This window comes from Cucurbita pepo, chromosome 1 (assembly GCF_057944985.1).
Source record: "Cucurbita pepo subsp. pepo isolate OVF chromosome 1, ASM5794498v1, whole genome shotgun sequence".
Classification (NCBI taxonomy): Eukaryota; Viridiplantae; Streptophyta; class Magnoliopsida; order Cucurbitales; family Cucurbitaceae; genus Cucurbita; species Cucurbita pepo.
Genome location: NC_141798.1, coordinates 1,943,852 through 1,962,658, shown reverse-complemented (window position 1 = coordinate 1,962,658; position 18,807 = coordinate 1,943,852). Strand labels below are relative to the sequence as shown.

The following is an 18,807-nucleotide window of genomic DNA, read 5'->3' as shown; positions in this document are numbered from 1 at the left end:
TCACATCAGTATCTTTTACAATGCAAGAAAGAAGCATGCATCATTGCATAAGCTCGCAACATAATCGTCCTCCAAAGGGCATCGTCGGCTACGTGCCATGACACAAGCCTACAAGTATAAATAACGTGAATGGTAAAGCTTTTGGTGAGAATTTCAAGTTTAAGAGATTGTGGAGGATACCCTAATCATTTTCAGAAGAAGACAAGACGAGTAGTTCAATTAAAAGAGTAACCCTAAATAACTTCTCGAACCATTCCTCTTTTGTTCGTAGCACGATTAACAAAGTAACCCTAAATAACTTCTCAAAGGGTTTCTCTTTTGTTCGTAGCTCAATTAAAAGAGTAACCCTAAATAACTTCTCGAACCATTCCTCTTTTGCTCCTAGCTCGAATAACAGAGTAACCCTAAATAACTTCTCGAACCGTTCCTCTTTTGTTTGTAGCACGATTAACAAAGTAACCCTAAATAACTTCTCGAACCGTTTCTATTTTGTTCGTAGCTCAATTAAAGAGTAACCCTAAATAACTTCTCGAACCGTTCCTCTTTTGTTCGTAGCACGATTAACAAAGTAACCCTAAATAACTTCTCGAACCGTTCCTCTTTTGTTCGTAGCTCGAATAACAGAGGAACCCTAAATAACTTCTTGAACCATTCCTCTTTTGTTCGTAGCTCAAATAACAGAGTAACCCTAAATAACTTCTCGAACCATTTCTCTTTTGTTCGTAGCTCGATTAAAAGAGTAACCCTAAATAACTTATCTAACCGTTTCTCTTTTGTTCGTAGCTCGATTAAAAGAGTAACCCTAAATAACTTCTCGAACCGTTCCTCTTTTGTTCGTAGCTCGATTAAAAGAGTAACCCTAAATAACTTCTCGAACCATTCCTCTTTTGTTCGTAACTCGATTAACAGAGTAACCCTAAATAACTTCTCGAACCGTTTCTCTTTTGTTCGTAGCTCGATTAACAGAGTAACCCTAAATAACTTCTCGAACCGTTCCTCTTTTGTTTGTAGCTCGACTAACAAAGTAACCCTAAACAACATCTCGAACAGTCTTTCATTTATTTGACGTTTATAACGACCCATGAAATCTCGAGCGAAGACGAGGAGCAAAGGGAAAGATAAATAAGAAAGAAAGTAAAATGTTTGGCATTGAAAAGGACATGCATCCAAATGATGCCGACAATGAAGGCTTTTGAAATAGCTTTAAGAAGTGTTAATGATGCCAAACCAGCAAGCAAAGATTTCTACTTCCATTACCTAAAATCATTCAATTTGGGAAACATTTGGACTTAGTTTTCCAAATTGAATGTATCCAACCATGCTCTCTTTCTTTACCTTTATAACTCTTTCCACAACTTCAATACCAAATTATTAGAAACCAATGCATTTGTTTACTTCCTTTTTGTCTTCTAAAGTCAATAGCTAATTATTCTCTCTTTTAATCAATATCACACTCACACTCACACCGCCACCGACACCAACGCGCTTAATACTTATAACTAATCTATTTTCTTATACTCTTTTACCTGTGTATTCAGCTTAAAAAGTATGATGTTATTCTGTAAGAGCCCAAACTCATCACTAGCAGATATTGTTTGTTTTTGTCTGTTATGTAGGGTCTGTTAGATGAACATGACTCTCCACAATGGTATGATATTATCCACTTTTAGGGTCTGTTAGATGAGCACGACTCTCCACAATGGTATGATATTGTCCACTTTTAGGGTCTCTTAGATGAGCACGACTCTCCACAATGATATGATATTGTCCACTTTTAGGGTCTGCTAGATGAGCACGACTCTCCACAATGGTATGATATTGTCCACTTTTAGGGTCTGCTAGATGAGCACGACTCTCCACAATGGTATGATATTGTCCACTTTTAGGGTCTGCTAGATGAGCACGACTCTCCACAATGGTATGATATTGTCCACTTTTAGGGTCTCTTAGATGAGCACGACTCTCCACGATGGTATGATATTGTCCACTTTGAGTGTAAGCTCTCATGGTTTTGCTTTGGGCTTCCCCAAAAGATCTCATTCCAATAGAGAAAGTATTCTCATTCCCTTGAACAAAGTACGCCTCCCCTTAATCAAGACTCGACTCCTTTTTCTTTATATTGTTCACTTTGAGTACTCTCATGGCTTTGCTTTGGGCTTTCCCAAAAGGCCTCATTCCAATAAAGAGAGTATTATTTGATTATAAACCCATGATCATTCCCTAAATTATGGACTTTCATCATCCAACACAGTCGTCAGCCTCACGATGTGGGATCTCACTCTTGTAAGAAATATTTCATTTCCCTCTCCAACCAATGTGGGATCTCACAATCCACCCTCTTGGAAGCCAACGTGCTTGCTAACACACCCTCCAGTGTCTGGATCTAATACCATTTATAACCGCTCAAACCCACTACCAATACACAAACTCATATTCTCTTAGCTTTATATGAATCAAAGACACAACTTATGAATTCTAGTTCAATGGTCCAACGAAAATATTTGAATCATAGTACACGAACTCATCTCGTACACAACATGTATTTATGGAATTGAATCTAAAAACGTTAATAATGAACAAGACCCATATAAGTCAACCTTAAACCCTAGATATTCTTAAGCATTTGTCTTTTTTTTTCTTTTGTGGGTGAAAATAAATATGTTAATAAAAGTACAAAAAAAAAAAAAAAAAAAAGAGGACAGTCCACGAGAGTGGCTAGCGAGGAATTCTTTCACGTGCAAATTATTTATTATTTATTTATTATTATTATTTACTTGAAAAACTTGTGGGGGCAAAATTGTAAATTGCAATTATTTTTCACCTTCCTCCTACCTTCCTCATCCCCCCACGTTTCTACCACTCTTCCAATCCTCTAATATATTATTTTTATTTATTTTTCAGTCCTTTCTTTTACAATATTTACGCTTTTGTCCTCCCGCTTTCTTTTTTTAATTGCAAATTACCCATTTTTAATCAAGATTACGTTAAAAACGGTACTTTATCTACTAAATTAAGCTTAAATTATTATTTATATTATTAAATTATAAAATAATCATTAAATTAATTAAATCATATAAAATAATAAATAATGTAAGTAGCCCTTGGCCACAACATGGCCATTTAATTAGCCTTAATACAAGCTAATTAATGATGGGGGCAATTCATGTGCAAGGCTAATTTTGTAAATTAAAATGAAAAGTCGGTTAATTTATTTGTAATTTAAAAAAAAAAAAAAAAATTGCTTTGTGACCCACATGTTAATTATAAAAATATTTTTTTTCGTACAAATTATTTTATTGCAAAAAATTAATTTTATTTAAAAAAAAAAAAAAACATTCTCTGTGTTTGTGTACTTCCTTAATAAATAATTAAACCTAACCAAGTTGTTTGTAGTCCCCATTTGTTGTTGACCTCTATTTATTTTTAAAATATTATTTATTACTCTAATAATTAATAATTAATAATTCCCGTTCAATTAGTTAAAATATATATTACAAAGTATCGTGGGACCCACAAAAAGTCGAAAAAATATGAATAAAAGTTAAATTATTTTTTTCCATTTATTAATGGAAATTAAAATAAAATAAAATAAAAAGAAAACATTGTGGACCCTAATATTATTAATTTAATTATAAAGGAAAGTTAGGTGTGTATGTAGGAGGGGAAGACGAAGGGGACAAGGAAAGTGAGATTTGTTTTGGACATGCCTTTTTCACTTTTATTTTTATTTGCTTTTTTGGACCACAGAAAATGTTTACATATTTTTTTAATATCTTTTTTTAGTGGGTCTCACATATATCCCAATAATAATAGTATTTAGCAATTATTTTTATTTTTATTTTAATAATGTTACCAAAAAAACAAAAGGGGTGGGGAAAAGGCATCATGGATTTGGATGTATTATTGAAAGTTGGGGGTTTTATTTTTTGTGTTCTTCTTTTTGTTTGTGTGTTTATGGGATGGGATTGAGCGGGTGATGGGTCGATATCTGTCTGATCTTCGTGTAGAAACAATCAGCTTTTGTTAGAATTGACAGAAACAGTAAGACCATGACTGTGTTTTTGATATTTGTGTTATAGATGATGTTTTCGAAATTGGGTTGAACAAAAAAAAGGGCAAATGAAAGGGTGCAGTTGCGTCATAAGAAATGAAACATAGCAGCACTAGCTGCGGCGGTGGGGAGTGCCGTGGCATTGGGTGCACGCCACCGCATGCTTACTACTCTTTTGTTTGGTTTAAATTTGCCTAAACCATTGTCAAACGAATTTTGTCTTCACTTCCTTTTTGAAATAAAAGTCCTTTTAATGTCATTTTTTTTAGTGAAAATCCCATGATGGTTATGAAATGGGGATGGGTGGCTGTTTGTAGGCGAAGTGTTTGATGAAATGCCTGAGAGAAAATGAAGGCGAAAATTGAGGGGAAACGAGATGGGAAGTTGGGGTTATGGGTCAAATAAAAGATGAGAGAGTGAGGTCAGAAGTTTGAAGGGATAATGGCGTGTGTGTCGGCTGGTGTTTGTTATTCTTTGACTGCGATGGTCTGCGATGGTCTGCACTGCGCTGCGCAGCTGCCTCTGCCTGCCTGCCCCTTCCCCCCTCTGACTCTCTAATGGCAGCCTCACTCTTTTTGTTTGTTCTTCTCAACAAATCAATATATTATTAAGCTATTTAACGGAATTCACGCATCATTTTGGACGTAATGGAATTAATTATTTTTAAGCAAATGGGGTTATTATTTAATTCAAATATATTGAGAGAGAGGAGGATGAAATTTGTGGCAAGTGTGGCACGTGCGAAACGAGTTACAGGGAATTGCCGGGAGATTCCACTGCCCATCGCCATCTGTGCCCAACACTTTACCTGAAACCAGTAGCTTTGGTTGGTTGACGCCTAAACAATTACTGTGGGAAAACCCCATCCATTTCTATGCCTACTATTCAGGTTTACTTAAATATTGTTTTCTGGTCAAACTATACCTTTGACCACCTTTTTTTCTTCCATTATAACAATATCTAATCATTTTAATCCCACTTTAATTAACCTAATTTAATAGTTAGTTTAAACAATTTTTTAGATTTGATCCAACGGTTAGAATTATAAGAATCAATTGTTCGCGTAAACACATTTTGTGCACTTAATGTAACTGTCTAAGTCAACCGCTAGCTGATATTATTCTCTTTTTTACATATTTATAAGAAAAGTTTAAAATAATTTTAGGAGAGAGAGGGAAAGAGAAATCACGTAACCTAACCTTCACGTGCTCGTCTCACTAGCTGCAATGTCTACGTGTTGTGGGCCCATCACGGTCTCCTTTTCTCCCTACATTTCCACAGACAAAATTCGTCTCTTCTTTCTCTCTCTACGCCTCCGTATAATTCCGTAAGCTTCCTCCCAACTCCTTCTCTCTCTTCCCCTCTCTTCCCCTCCCAGCTGGGTCCGACCCGGTCAACCTTCCTACGTGGCACTCTCCTCCCCTATATATAATCAATAATCCCCTGCCCCCCATCTCACTCATCCACCACACCCCCTTCTTCTTCTTCTTCTTCTTCTTCTTCTTCTTCTTCTTCTTCTTCTTCTTCTTCATTTTCTTCATCCTCTTCTCCAATGGCTGTCGATTCTTCTCTCTCTTCACCTCTTGGTCCTCCTGCCTGCGAAAAAGACGCAAAGGCTCTTCAATTCATCGAACAAATGACTCGAAACGCCGACGCCGTCCAGCGCACCGTCCTCGCCGAAATCTTGACTAGAAACGCCTCCACAGAGTACCTCCGCCGTTACTTCCTTGCCGGCGCTACAGATCCTAACACCTTCAAAGACAAGCTTCCTGTAATCACTTACGAGGATCTCCAGCCCGAAATCCAACGGATTGCTAGTGGAGATCGCTCGCCTATCCTCTCCTCCCATCCTATATCCGAGTTCCTCACCAGGTAAATTACACTGAAATCTCTTCATCGGAGGAATTAGGAATTTCAAATAGTTGAATCGATTTTCTGATGCGGTGGTTTTTGCAGTTCTGGTACTTCTGCCGGTGAGAGGAAGCTTATGCCGACGATTAAGGAGGAACTGGATCGTCGTCAACTTCTGTACAGTCTTCTCATGCCAGTTATGAACCTGTAAGTATAAGCAAAGCAAGGATCATCAAAATCAAGGCTAATTTGAAAATGAATTATTGTTTGTTATTTTATTGAAAATTATAAGCGCGTAAAATTTAATTTCTTATTGCTTTCTGACAGCTATGTGCCTGGGTTGGATAAAGGCAAGGGGCTTTACTTCTTGTTTGTGAAATCGGAGACGAGGACTCCGGGTGGGCTCTTGGCCCGACCCGTTTTAACCAGTTACTATAAGAGCGAACACTTCAAGACCCGACCCTACGACCCGTATATGGTCTATACGAGCCCTAATGAAGCCATCCTCTGCCCCGATTCCTTCCAGAGCATGTATACGCAGATGCTCTGCGGCCTTCTCGAACGCCACCAAGTCCTCCGCCTCGGCGCCGTCTTCGCCTCCGGCCTACTCCGCGCGATCCGGTTCCTACAGTTGAACTGGTCCGATCTTGCCAACGATATCCGGACTGGAAAATTGAGTTCGAAGATCACCGATCCGTCGTTGAGAGATTGCATCGAGAAGATCCTGAAACCAGATGAGGAATCGGCGGATTTCATTTCGGAGGAATGTTCGAAGGAGAATTGGGAGGGAATCGTCACGAGGATTTGGCCGAAAACGAAATACCTAGACGTGATCGTCACTGGAGCGATGGCGCAATACATTCCAACGCTCGATTACTACAGCGGCGGATTGCCTCTGGCGTGCACGATGTACGCCTCATCCGAATGTTATTTCGGACTGAATCTGAACCCTATGTGCAAGCCATCAGAGGTTTCCTACACAATAATGCCAAACATGGCCTATTTCGAGTTCCTCCCTCACGAGCCAAATTCCGGAAGCGATTCAGCGCCGAAACTCGTCGACCTAGTCGACGTAGAGGTCGGAAAAGAATACGAACTCGTAATCACTACATACGCCGGACTATACCGTTACCGAGTCGGCGACATACTCCGAGTAACCGGATTCCACAACGCAGCGCCGCAGTTCCACTTCGTGAGGAGGAAGAACGTGGTACTGAGCATCGACTCAGACAAAACAGACGAAGCAGAGTTGCAGAAAGCTGTGGAGAACGCATCAAAGCTCCTGAAGGAAGTTAAAACAAGCGTAGTGGAGTACACAAGTTACGCCGATACAACGACAATTCCAGGGCACTACGTGATATACTGGGAACTAATGGTGAAAGAAACAGAAGGGAAATGGCCAAGCAAGGAGACGATGGAACAGTGCTGCTTGGCAATGGAAGAATCACTAAACTCCGTTTACCGGCAAGGACGAGTCGCAGACAATTCAATCGGAGCTTTAGAAATCAGAGTGGTGAAGAGCGGAACATTCGAAGAATTGATGGATTACGCTATCTCCCGAGGAGCGTCCATCAACCAGTACAAGGTGCCAAGGTGCGTGAATTTTACTCCCATAATGGAACTTCTCGATTCTAGAGTAGTATCGGCGCATTTTAGTCCCGCTCTGCCACGTTGGACTCCAGCTAGGAGACGCTGATTTATTAATTTAATTTTGTTTTAAATTAATTAATTTGAGAAAGAAAATGTAAGTTGGAAGAATTTAGGATGCATTAGAAGTCTGTATTGTATTTGGTTCTCATAACTAAATGAAAAATCACATTTATTTACTTTAAATGAAAAGGTGGTGTCCAATAAGTGTTGTTTTAGTACCAAAAAGTTTTAATAGTGAATATTTATTTATTCAATGAACCCAACAACAAACTTTTCACACCTTTTCCATTCTTATCCACTCAATTTCTCTCTCCTCCACCAATATTAATATTTAAAAATATATATATTTGATAATTTTGATTATATTTTGAAAATAATATTATTTAAGTAAAGTATTTTTTAATTTGTTTATATATTTAAAATGCAAAAAGAATTGGATTATGTCTCTTACTTTTTCATCCCATTGGCCACTCACTCAAAACTGCTGATAACTCTCCTACTTTTACCGACATTTTTATTTTTATTATTATTTTTTTTTCATTAATAATAATTTATTTCATTTACCTCAACATATCCAAATATAATTTTTCTGTCTAAAATATATAAATTTAAAAATATTAATATAATAATAATAATAAATTAAATTTGGATAACATTAAAAACACATGTCAACAAGAAAAAGTAAAAAAATAAGGCCCACCTTCTGAGTTGTAACCAAAATTACATCATTATTCTTATCTTCAAATATTAATTTCGATTAAAGTTTTTGTTTATGAAATTGTTAGAACTCAAAAGCTTTGCCATGACTTGACACAGCCAAATCAAATCAAAATGTATATTATTGGGCTTAATTTTGGCCTCGATGCAAAGAACCCAATCATCTGCCTGTATATTTACCGGCATATCTATATTGACATCGAAGTCGTTCATTTTCATTCAAAAGGTATGGATTGACTTAATCCAACCTGGTTTAATGAATATTCTAACTAACTACAACAGAGGTTACTAGTTCAGATGTGACATTGGATGAACAATCACAATGTATATTTTTTCCTATAATATTTATTGGACCCGCCATTAATATATACTCTATATTCTTTAGTATACATCATTTTATTTTGCTTTTCAAACCGTGCATGCATTAGAATTCAAAATAATAAGAGAATTTTGAATTTTCTATAATTTTTAAGTCTAGTTTTATTAGTGAGGTTTTTTTATTTATTAATTTTCATTTTCATTTCATTTTATTAATTATTTTTTTTTATCCTTTGAACTAAATAAATATTTATTTTTTATATGCAATTATATATTTACAAATAGTCTCATTTTTAAAATGAAAGATTTTAAAGTCAATTTGATATACGTAGAAATTTTATTTTATATTTTTATATTACTTAATTTAAGCGAGTATATATATATATTTATATATATATATATATATATAAAAAGAGTATCATTAGTAATATAGTAATTAAAAAAATGAAAAATTAAAAGAGATTATATGTTAAAGTTTGAAAATTAAAAAAAAAAAAAAAAAGGAGAGAGAGAGATAAATGGCAAAAAGAAAAGATTCAATTCATTCATATTTATGTCGCAATTCAAATTGGCGGGAAGAACGCTTAGCTCTTTCAATTGAACGCTTGGCTCTTGAATACCTCATCTTCATCTTCAACAATATCTTCAATTCTTGAGTTCTCTGAATCTTCGTCAAAAGATGGAAAGAAAACAGAAGTATAATCAGAATCAGAGGTACAACAATATTTCTAACGATTTCAACTCCTTCTCCACCGTTTTACTTGATTCCAGCTTCTCCATCATCGATTCTTTTGATTTCAACTCCTAGATGTTCAGTGAATATGAATATATATCTTTGTACATGAAAAAATCGCCGGCAATCGGCCGTCCAATGAAGATTCTCTATATCGTCAACGCCATTGTTCCGGTACCGTAGTCCTTAAACGTTGTTTAGCCTCAATAGACTACCGATAACTGACGGCGGCAGGGATTTGAGAATTTTTGCGAAGAATCGATTGCCGAAAGTCGAGAATCAAGAAAACCTAGGATACAACTACATATCGAAGTGTACGAATGACGATTGTAGGATGGAATGAACTTAGAAGAGTGCTGGTGGAGAAGAATCGGAGTGTTAAAGAAATGATCATAGGAAAGTGATGGCGGATCTTCCGATTCTAATGGTACATCAGATTGGATATGAATTTGCGAAGACGGTGTTCAATTCGTGCGATGAAATGCAAATGAGCAAAGTGTTGGCATCGGTTGTCATTGAAAACCAATTGAGATTCGTTCATATTTGCAACGATAACTACGGGTACCAACATTTACTCTTAATTTGTTTGATTATTCTTTTTCGTTTTTTGGCTTTTGATTGAATCAGCGGTGAATCTTCTTTGCTTCTTTGAGTTTATTCATGATGTTCTTGCTTCTTTGGTAATTGTTTCTTTATTAGAAAAGGCTAGAAACAGGAAGAATGTTACTAAATTTCAGTAATAGTTTTAGTTTGATAGTTTCAATATAATTGATCAGCAAGCCTGTTTGATCTTCAAAAACTATATAAATCGAAAACAAAATTGTGCATAACTAATACTATATCAAATTACTGTTACTCATTTTCAATTTATTTCGACAGAATGGAGGCCGTGAAGACATTGATCGAGAATCTCAAAGTTGAAAACCACCTGCTCACTATCACAAATGTTCTAGAGGATTGTATTTGCTGCTTCACCAACAATAAAAACGCTAAACATATCCTGGAATTCTTCATCCAAGCTTGCAAGGCTGATTGGGGAAGAAGTCCGATCGATTATGGTACGAGATCATACATCCTTTTCATGTTTGTGTTTGAAACTGCAGTAAATTTTCTGTGCAATGTCAAGAAAGTGTGTAGAGATTGCAAAAAATCAATTAGGATGCATAGTTCTTCAACATTGTATCTGTCCAATGTATATGCAAACCAATTCATTACCATATTTACTCGACGGGATCATAAGAAACTCAGCTGTTAGCAGAGGACAGATATGGGTTAGTTAGTTTGTGAGTCTAATTAAAAACTTGTTGTGGTGGACACAAAGACTGTCTGGTTTACTGTTTTGGTGTGGAATTTTGGGTAGGAACTATGTGGTTCAGCATGTAGTTGAGGCAGGCATTGAAGGCGTAACAAAATGCATAGTGAGGCGGTTGGCGGGGAGATTTAGCAGACTGGCGAAGAGTAAGATAGGCAGCAATGTGGTGGAGAGGTGCTTGGAGAAGGGTGAACAGAGGGAAGTTGTGAAGGTTGTTGTGGAATTGACATACTCAACAGAGCTTCTCAGTATTGCTCAAGATCCTCATGGCAATTACGTTCTTCAAACTGCTCTTGAACAAGCGCTTACCCGGGTAAGATGAGATGTTAAGAATGATGCTTTGTTAGACTTTCGATCCCACCTATGTTTCTCGGACTTTCAATCCCACTTTTGTTTCTCGTTCTTAACATGAAAACATGAATGCTGTTTCGATTCTAATTTCGAATGGAAAATGCATCATTATACGAAATTTAGATCATATTTTTGTTTTGTTTTCAATGCAGGGGTTTGGAGATGTTTATCAGAACTTGGTCAAATGTATCAATGTTCATTCTCCAATTCTTAAAACCCACCTATTTGGAAGAACAGTTGTGCAGAAAATCCGTAAACTTGATAACAGGTACTCATTCATGAACAAATTCTACAGGTCGAAGTGACCATTTCTCCCTTTAAATCTATTTATATAGCTGCCTGCTTGTTTGTGAGTTTATCTATGAATTTGTTTGTTCTCCTTGTAAGAACATTCAACAGCCAGTGCATCCCACATGAATGTTCAGTCTTATCATTGTCAATATTAATTTTAGTAAGTTTAGTGTGGAAGAGTATGTTTTGTTTTCTCTGAGTATGTTTTGTTGTTCTAAATTTGATTCGATTATGGTTCGAGTTTGGCTCATTGATATTCGACTAAAGAATAATGGTTTGAATCTACTACCAAATGTTGTTTGATTGGGATTAAATTATTTATTATTGTTCATAACGATGTCTTTTTGTTGAAGTATTTTTGTATAGTTGAGAATCCTAAAAGTAAGATTTCTCAAAATTATTTATTCTATCACAGCTTTAAATAAAATGTTTATTCTGAAATTGGCCCAGGTCTTATCATGGGCCTTAATTATAGGCCCAGGTCTTATCACGGGCCTTAATTATAGGCCCAGTTTCCAAAACTTTATGGATTGTACAAAGAAAGGCCCATTTCCCACTAATCTTATGGAAATGAGTGTAACGAATTAGGGATTCATTGAACTCATTCGGATGAAACCGAGAAAAGAGAAGAAGAGAAGATTTACCCCTGAACGGAACGAAGTGATCAATCAAGAAGTTGCTCAACTGATGAAGGCCAAGAAGTCTACTACCCGGTAGGGCTTGCCAATCCCGTTCTGGTAAAGAAGGAGGAGGGTGGAGGATGTGTGTGGACTTCATGTGTAGTGGTCGGCCTGATAGAAGCTAGTCACTTCCCGAATGCCTCTTGACTTATGGTCTAGTCTGATTTCCAATGTGGCAGCTCTTGCTGAATGCCTTGCTTCGCCCTACAAAGACGACTTGGGCGCATGGCTTCAAACACAAAATAATGAGAAAAGATTATTAAACTTAGGTCATAACATTTATTTCCCTATTGATTTAGTTTCTTAAAGACTGCAACTTCATGCTTATTTTTACGAGTTTCTTACCAAATATATTGTTTTTCACTATCCGAAAAGCATGTAGTATCGAGAATTGAGCAAAAGGTAGCACGTGCCTTGACTAACTATATTTCGAGCTTGGTAGACTTCTTATCCATCCAATTCTTCGACCGTCCTTCCTTGAATTGGTTAGCGCAAGAAATCTCATCAGGGATTTTCCTTTTGAGCCCACTCGGGCAATGGGCGTCCCGGATTCAAATCCTCCTTCAAATACTACCTGAAATCTTGAATCAACTCAATCCAAAAATTCATCAACCAACATGTTTAGTTTTTTTTTTTTAGTTTACCAAAGTATTGAACAAGTTATAAACTTGACTCGGGCGAATCGAAATTCGAGGCGAATCGAAATTAGGTGAATGTAAAGTAAAACATTATATTTTTAGGCAAATAAATAGACTTATGGACGATTCTTAAATGTGGAAACTTGCTTTCCGCCACAGCCCCTAATTGTTGAAAATGGTGCACTAAACAAAAAGTTGGGCTTTAGAAAATTATTAAAAATGCACATTTAATCCCAATTGCTAATTAAAAAGTCTTCACTTTTATCTCATTTAATTAACCCTTTTTCTTAGTGTCCTCATTTAAAGCTTGCCTTTTTGGTCCCATCCAATATTTCATCATAAAATGAAAAAGAAAAAATAATTAAGGTTATTTTGATTTTTTTTTTCTTCAAAACATGATATAAATATTACAAATTTACAGCTCATTATTGGAAATATCTTATTTATTTAATAAAAAATATATTATCTTCATTTATAAATTCATAATATTTCCACATTAAAATAAAATTTGCACAATAAAAAACGTCACCGTTTCAAATTTCTGATCGTTAAAACCATTGATGAGCTTGGCAATCACAAATAAAATGGACGGTCAAGATTTTGCACTATTCTCCAAGAACAGCGGAAGTTTTTCAAACCTTTGAAACCCAAACTTTTATTATTTATATTATTATTATTATTTGATAGTCAAAATTTTAAATGTTAATTAAAGTCAAATTTTCTAATTGTTATTATAATAATGATATATTTAATTCCAAGTGTTGGAATTAAAACCACACTCTCTCAAGCTCACCCAAAGCCCAAATGCACAAAAATAAAATATAATTAATTAATTAATTAATTAATTTGGTCAAACCAAGCCAAACAAAGAAACAAAGTTGTCCCACATGCAGGGTGACAAATAAAAAAAAAAAATACATTTTTATATCAAATTCGATTAAAATAAAGTTGTATTTTTATACATTTTTTTCAATAGGTGTAAAAAAATAATTACTATAGTAATATAATAGATTTTTATTTATTTAAACCTAAATAAATTAATAACTCAACTCAAATCATTTTCTTAGTGAGTTCATTATCATTATTATATTATTTATTTTATTTTTTTATGATCGAAATTTTAAAAGTAACTAAAAATAATAATAATAAAATTTGAAGAATGGGCATAAATTGGATGCTTAAAGCAATTTACTCATAATTGTCCAAATATTTATTATATTATATTATTGTATTATATTAAAAGGAAAGATTGAAGGAGTGAGATATTTTGTTTGGATGTTGAGACTCAAAAAGACATTATAATTTTGAATCATAATGATAATAATACAAATAAATAAATAAATAAATAAATAAATAAATAAATAAATAAATAAATGAAAATTCAAATGAATTATTGAGTCTCAATCTATGTGATGCCAATATATAAAAGAAACACAATCTTATCATATAGATATGGTGACGCTATTTGATTTTGATATGAGCTTATCATATATATTATATATATTATATATACACATCAACAAAAACTCATATATTCCTTTTATCTCGTTTCTTTCGTTTAATAATTCCAAATATTGGCCGACCCACCGAAAATCAGCTCATTTATGTGAGATCCCATGTTGGTTGGAGAGAAGAACGAAACATTCCTTATAAGAATGAAAATCTCTCTCTAGTAGATGTGTTTTAAAACCGTGAGGCTGATGACGATTCGTTACGGACCAACACGAACAATATGTTATTCCAGTTTAAACATCACACACCCATTGTGATGTCCCACATTGGTTGGGGAGGAGAACAAATCACCCTTTATAAGGGTGTGGAAACCTTCCCCTAGCAGACGCGTTTTAAAGCCTTGAGGAGAAGTCTGAAAGGGAAAACCCAAAAAGGACAATATCTGCTAGCGGTGGATCTGGGTCGTTACAAAATGGTATCAGAGCTGTTTTATATCCATGATGTTGCCTACTTGTCTTGAATTACTTCTAAGTTATGTTCGATTTGGTATCTGTGTGCCCTGACATTTCCCTGCGTAAGTATTTTTAATATGGAGGTGCACCTTAGTAGTATAGATAGTAACTATAACAGCCCAATCCCACTGTTAGTAGATATTATCTGTTTTGGTCCAATATGTATCACCTTCAATCTCACGATTTTTAAATGTGTCTATTAGGGAGAGGTTTCCACACCGTTATAAGAAATGCTTTTATTCCTCTCTCTCCAATTGACGTGGGATCTCACAATCCACCCGTTTAGAGGCCAGCGTCCTTGTTGGCATACCACCTCTTGTCTGACTCTGATATCATTTGTAACAACTTAAGTCCACCGCTAGCAGATATTCTTTATTTTGGTCCATTACTTATCGCCGTCAGCCTCACCGTCAGCCTTACGATTTTAGAACGTATCTATTGAAGAAAGAAAAGGTATAAATTTAAGCGAGGAATGAATTAATGAGTTAATTAAATAAGGATTTATATTATAATTAGACAAAATTAAAAGGGTTTGAATGAATGATGGAGAGTGTCCTGTCACATGGGAGTGGCTTTGGGTTCGGTTCCGTACATTGTGTAGCCCACTCATATGGCATCTATCGGTGGTGGACTCCATTTTCCCTTTCCACAAAAAACCCCCCACTCTCCTCCCTAGCGCGTTCTCTCCACCTCCTACTTTCCCGAGCCGAATTACAAGTTCGATCACGAAACTATTACGACCATGTCGAGTATAGTCCTTCAATTCTCAATGTTATAATTAATACGTCCGGTTCCAATTTGAACATAGTTCAACTAATAAAAATAGAATATCTAAAACTCTCAATGTCAAGAAATTTAGCCTTACAAGGTGGTCTTTGTTGATTCACATAGGGTTCCACATGCCCTATGTTACTCGGGTCAGAGCGTAAGTTAGTGATGCTTTTGGCTACTAGACTCCAATTTAAACATAGTTCAACTAATTAAAATATAATATCTAAAACTCTCAATGTCAGGAGTATTTAGCCTTGCAAGGTGGTCCTTGCTGATTCACATAAGATTCCACATGCCCCATGTTACTCGGTTACTAGACTCCAATTTGAACATAGTTCAGGTGGTCCTTGCTGATTCACATAAGATTCCACATGCCCCATGTTACTCGGTTACTAGACTCCAATTTGAACATAGTTCAACTAATTAAAATATAATATCTAAAACTCTCAATGTCTGGAGATTTAGTCTTACAAGGTGGTCCTTACTAATTCACACAGAATTCCACATGCCCCATGCTACTCGGGTCAGAGCGTAAGCTAGTGATGCTTTCGGCTACTGGACTCTCGCCATATAGGGTGTAGCACTCCACCGCTTTGTCTAGCAGCACGACGCTTGTATTGCTCTCCCAGAACTCCGTTTTGACGCCATTAGTAATATTTTTCAATAAACATCAAAATTTGGATATGATTATTAAAATTTTATGATATTTTGTTTTGTTTTGTTTTGTTTAATTGAAGAAGAAAAGAATGGAAATATGGTCAAAGTTGGTCTGTAGTCTTTGTAGTATTTGTAATTGGCTTTCTACTCCTTTGCTCCAATGGCGGAAATAAAGAGAGAGAAAACAATTCACTTTCCTTTCTCTCTCATCCTATGAAAGCTGCTGCACCGCCATTGCCATACACACTCTAAACCTCTTCATTTTCTTCTTCACTCTTCTGGGTTTCATCTTCTTCATCCAATTTGCCCTTTTAAACTTCTGGGTTCTTCCAATTCCTTCTCATTTTCTTCCCCTTCTCTCTAATGGAGAAGAAACCCAGCTTCTTCTCTGTTCTGAAAGAGGAGGTTATTCGTGGCCTTTCGCCGTCGCGTTCTCGCGCCAAAACCCCGGCCAGAACTGCCTCGCCATTCTCTAATCTAATGCGTAGAAAGAAGAATCACTACGGCGGCTATGGCGGGACTCAGCAGCAGTTAATTGATCGATCCGGTAGTTTTCGGCCGGTGGGGGAGGCGCTTACACCGTTGGTTGAAGGTCCTGATCCGGACGGCGGCGAAATTGGCGATTCGAAGAGAATCAGTTTAGGGTTAGGGCAATGGATGAAAGGGCAAATCTCTCGAACTCCTTCCATTGCTTCTTCCATGGCGAATAAGAGGTCCGATTTGAGGCTTTTGGTTGGCGTTATGGGTGCTCCTCTTGCTCCTATGCATGTTAGCACCTCCGATCCTCTGCCTCATCTCAGTATAAAAGATACCCCCATTGTTAGTCTCTGCTTTTCCTCTGTTTTTCTTTTCCTCTGTTTTGAGTTCTTGAGCAATGAACACTATGAATGGATCATGAATTTAGCTTTTGAACTTTGATTTGTATGGATATTGGAACAATAGTTGAACAAATCTTGGGATCTGCTTCTGTTTCTGTAAGGAATTGAATGTAAAATTAGGATCAAAGCATAGAAATCTCTTGATCTTTAGTGGGTTTGTCATTATTTTTCAGGAAACTTCATCAGCTCAGTACATATTGCAGCAATACACAGCAGCTTCTGGTGGGGAGAAGCTTCAAAGCTCCATTAGAAATGCATATGCAATGGGGAAGCTTAGAATGGTAGCTGCTGAGTTTGAAACTGCTACAAAGGTAACAAAGAACAGAAATCCCTCAACCCAAGCCGAACCGGGTGGCTTTGTGCTATGGCAGATGAATCCAGATATGTGGTATGTTGAGCTTGCTGTTGGAGGTAGTAAAGTTCATGCTGGCTGCAATGGGAAACTGGTTTGGAGGCACACGCCGTGGCTTGGGGCTCACACTGCGAAAGGACCGGTTCGACCTCTACGCCGTGCGCTTCAGGTAAGATTTCGGCACGTTGAGTTTTGTTAACTCTATTGGCTTTTGTCTGAGATGATGTCTTGTGTCTTTGCAGGGTCTTGATCCTAGAACAATAGCCAGGATGTTTGCTGATGCAAGATGCATTGGGGAGAAGACAATGAATGGTGAGGATTGCTTCATTCTCAAGCTCTGTGCCGACGCTCAAACGTTGAAGTCGAGAAGCGAAGGACCGGCCGAAATCATACGACATGTCTTGTTTGGCTACTTCAGCCAGAAAACAGGATTGCTGGTGTACATGGAAGATTCTCATCTGACCCGGATTCAGTCCAACGGTGGCGATGCAGTATATTGGGAAACCACAATCAATTCGTTCCTTGACGATTACAGGCCCGTTGAAGGTATCATGATAGCGCACGCTGGCCGCTCCGTGGTCACCCTTTTCAGGTTCGGCGAGATGGCCATGAGTCATACCAAAACGAAGATGGAAGAAGCCTGGACGATCGAAGAGGTTGCGTTCAACATCCAGGGCCTGTCGATGGACTGTTTCATTCCCCCAGCTGACTTGAGATCATGTTCCATCAGTGAAGTCAGTGAGCTCCCTCAGGATGGAAGGGAAAGAAGTGCAATTGCCTTAGCAGCCTACCGAGCTAAAGTTTCGGCACTGGAAAACCCCGACAAACCCGACAACGACAGTTTCGATAACATGTTATGGAAGTCGGAATTCTAACCACGGGAAGAGTATGCATTTAGATCAGTTGTTTATAATCTTAGGAAGCTTATAGATATCTTTACAAGTCATGTCATGCCTCTGTTAATCTGTAAATAGAGATAAAATTCACAGGCTTCAAAAACAAGCCAGCCTGAATGAATCTTTATACTCGGTAGCAGAATCCAACAATGGCGTTGGAGCTCGGGTTTCCTGTTCGGGATAGAGCGAATGGAGGTCCATTTTTTTCGGTTCACATTCGATGCAAACTTAGGGATGGAACAACAACCTTTTACCCTTATTTAATCTTACTAATTTGCTTCCCGAAACGAAAACACTGTTCGTGGGAACGTTAAGGAAACACCCACCTGCTCGGTCGAGATCGAACAGTATCGTGATCGACACACCGAAGTTCCATTACTGAATCCCTTCCATTGCTGTTTCTGTGTTATTATTGTAATGATTTTGTTAAGTTTAGGGAGCAGAGGGTGCAGCTTTAAGAGGCAATGTCTGCTAATGTTCAAGATGTTTAGAATATCAGTGTTTTCTGACCCTTTTGTTCTTTAAATCTGCTACCCACTTGTGTTCCTTCATCTCTAACTCTTTTCAGCTACTTTTGTTGAGTAAAGCCCACAACTGTACCGAACCGTTCTTCGTTCGACCATTCAATTTCGTCCATGGTTCGAGTTTAATCCATTTCTATCGTGAAGGAAAAGTCCAAAAAAGACAACATCTACTA

General features: G+C 36.9%; 2 protein-coding genes across 2 annotated transcripts; both read left to right on the top strand.

The window, feature by feature from the left end:
• The first annotated feature begins 5,603 nt into the window (after window positions 1-5,603).
• On the top strand, window positions 5,604-7,728 carry LOC111783201 (putative indole-3-acetic acid-amido synthetase GH3.1). Its single transcript, XM_023664138.2, has 3 exons — window positions 5,604-5,923; window positions 6,008-6,109; window positions 6,230-7,728. Exons 1-3 carry the CDS (start codon window positions 5,604-5,606, stop codon window positions 7,596-7,598), a joined length of 1,791 nt encoding a protein of 596 aa, XP_023519906.1. The 3' UTR covers window positions 7,599-7,728.
• Window positions 7,729-16,126: 8,398 nt separating this feature from the next.
• LOC111782112 (uncharacterized) lies at window positions 16,127-18,324 on the top strand. The gene is made up of 3 exons (XM_023662912.2): window positions 16,127-16,803; window positions 17,036-17,383; window positions 17,457-18,324. Exons 1-3 carry the CDS (start codon window positions 16,348-16,350, stop codon window positions 18,087-18,089), a joined length of 1,437 nt encoding a protein of 478 aa, XP_023518680.1. The 5' UTR covers window positions 16,127-16,347; the 3' UTR covers window positions 18,090-18,324.
• The last annotated feature ends 483 nt before the right edge of the window (window positions 18,325-18,807 follow it).

Coding starts and splice junctions, on each gene's coding strand:
- LOC111782112 (XM_023662912.2), top strand. CDS start 16,348: ATGGAGAAGAAACCCAGCTTCTTCTCTGTTCTGAAAGAGGAGGTTATT. Junction 16,804..17,035: donor GTATAAAAGATACCCCCATT/GTTAGTCTCTGC, acceptor ATTATTTTTCAG/GAAACTTCATCAGCTCAGTA. Junction 17,384..17,456: donor CTCTACGCCGTGCGCTTCAG/GTAAGATTTCGG, acceptor GTGTCTTTGCAG/GGTCTTGATCCTAGAACAAT.
- LOC111783201 (XM_023664138.2), top strand. CDS start 5,604: ATGGCTGTCGATTCTTCTCTCTCTTCACCTCTTGGTCCTCCTGCCTGC. Junction 5,924..6,007: donor ATATCCGAGTTCCTCACCAG/GTAAATTACACT, acceptor TGGTTTTTGCAG/TTCTGGTACTTCTGCCGGTG. Junction 6,110..6,229: donor CTCATGCCAGTTATGAACCT/GTAAGTATAAGC, acceptor GCTTTCTGACAG/CTATGTGCCTGGGTTGGATA.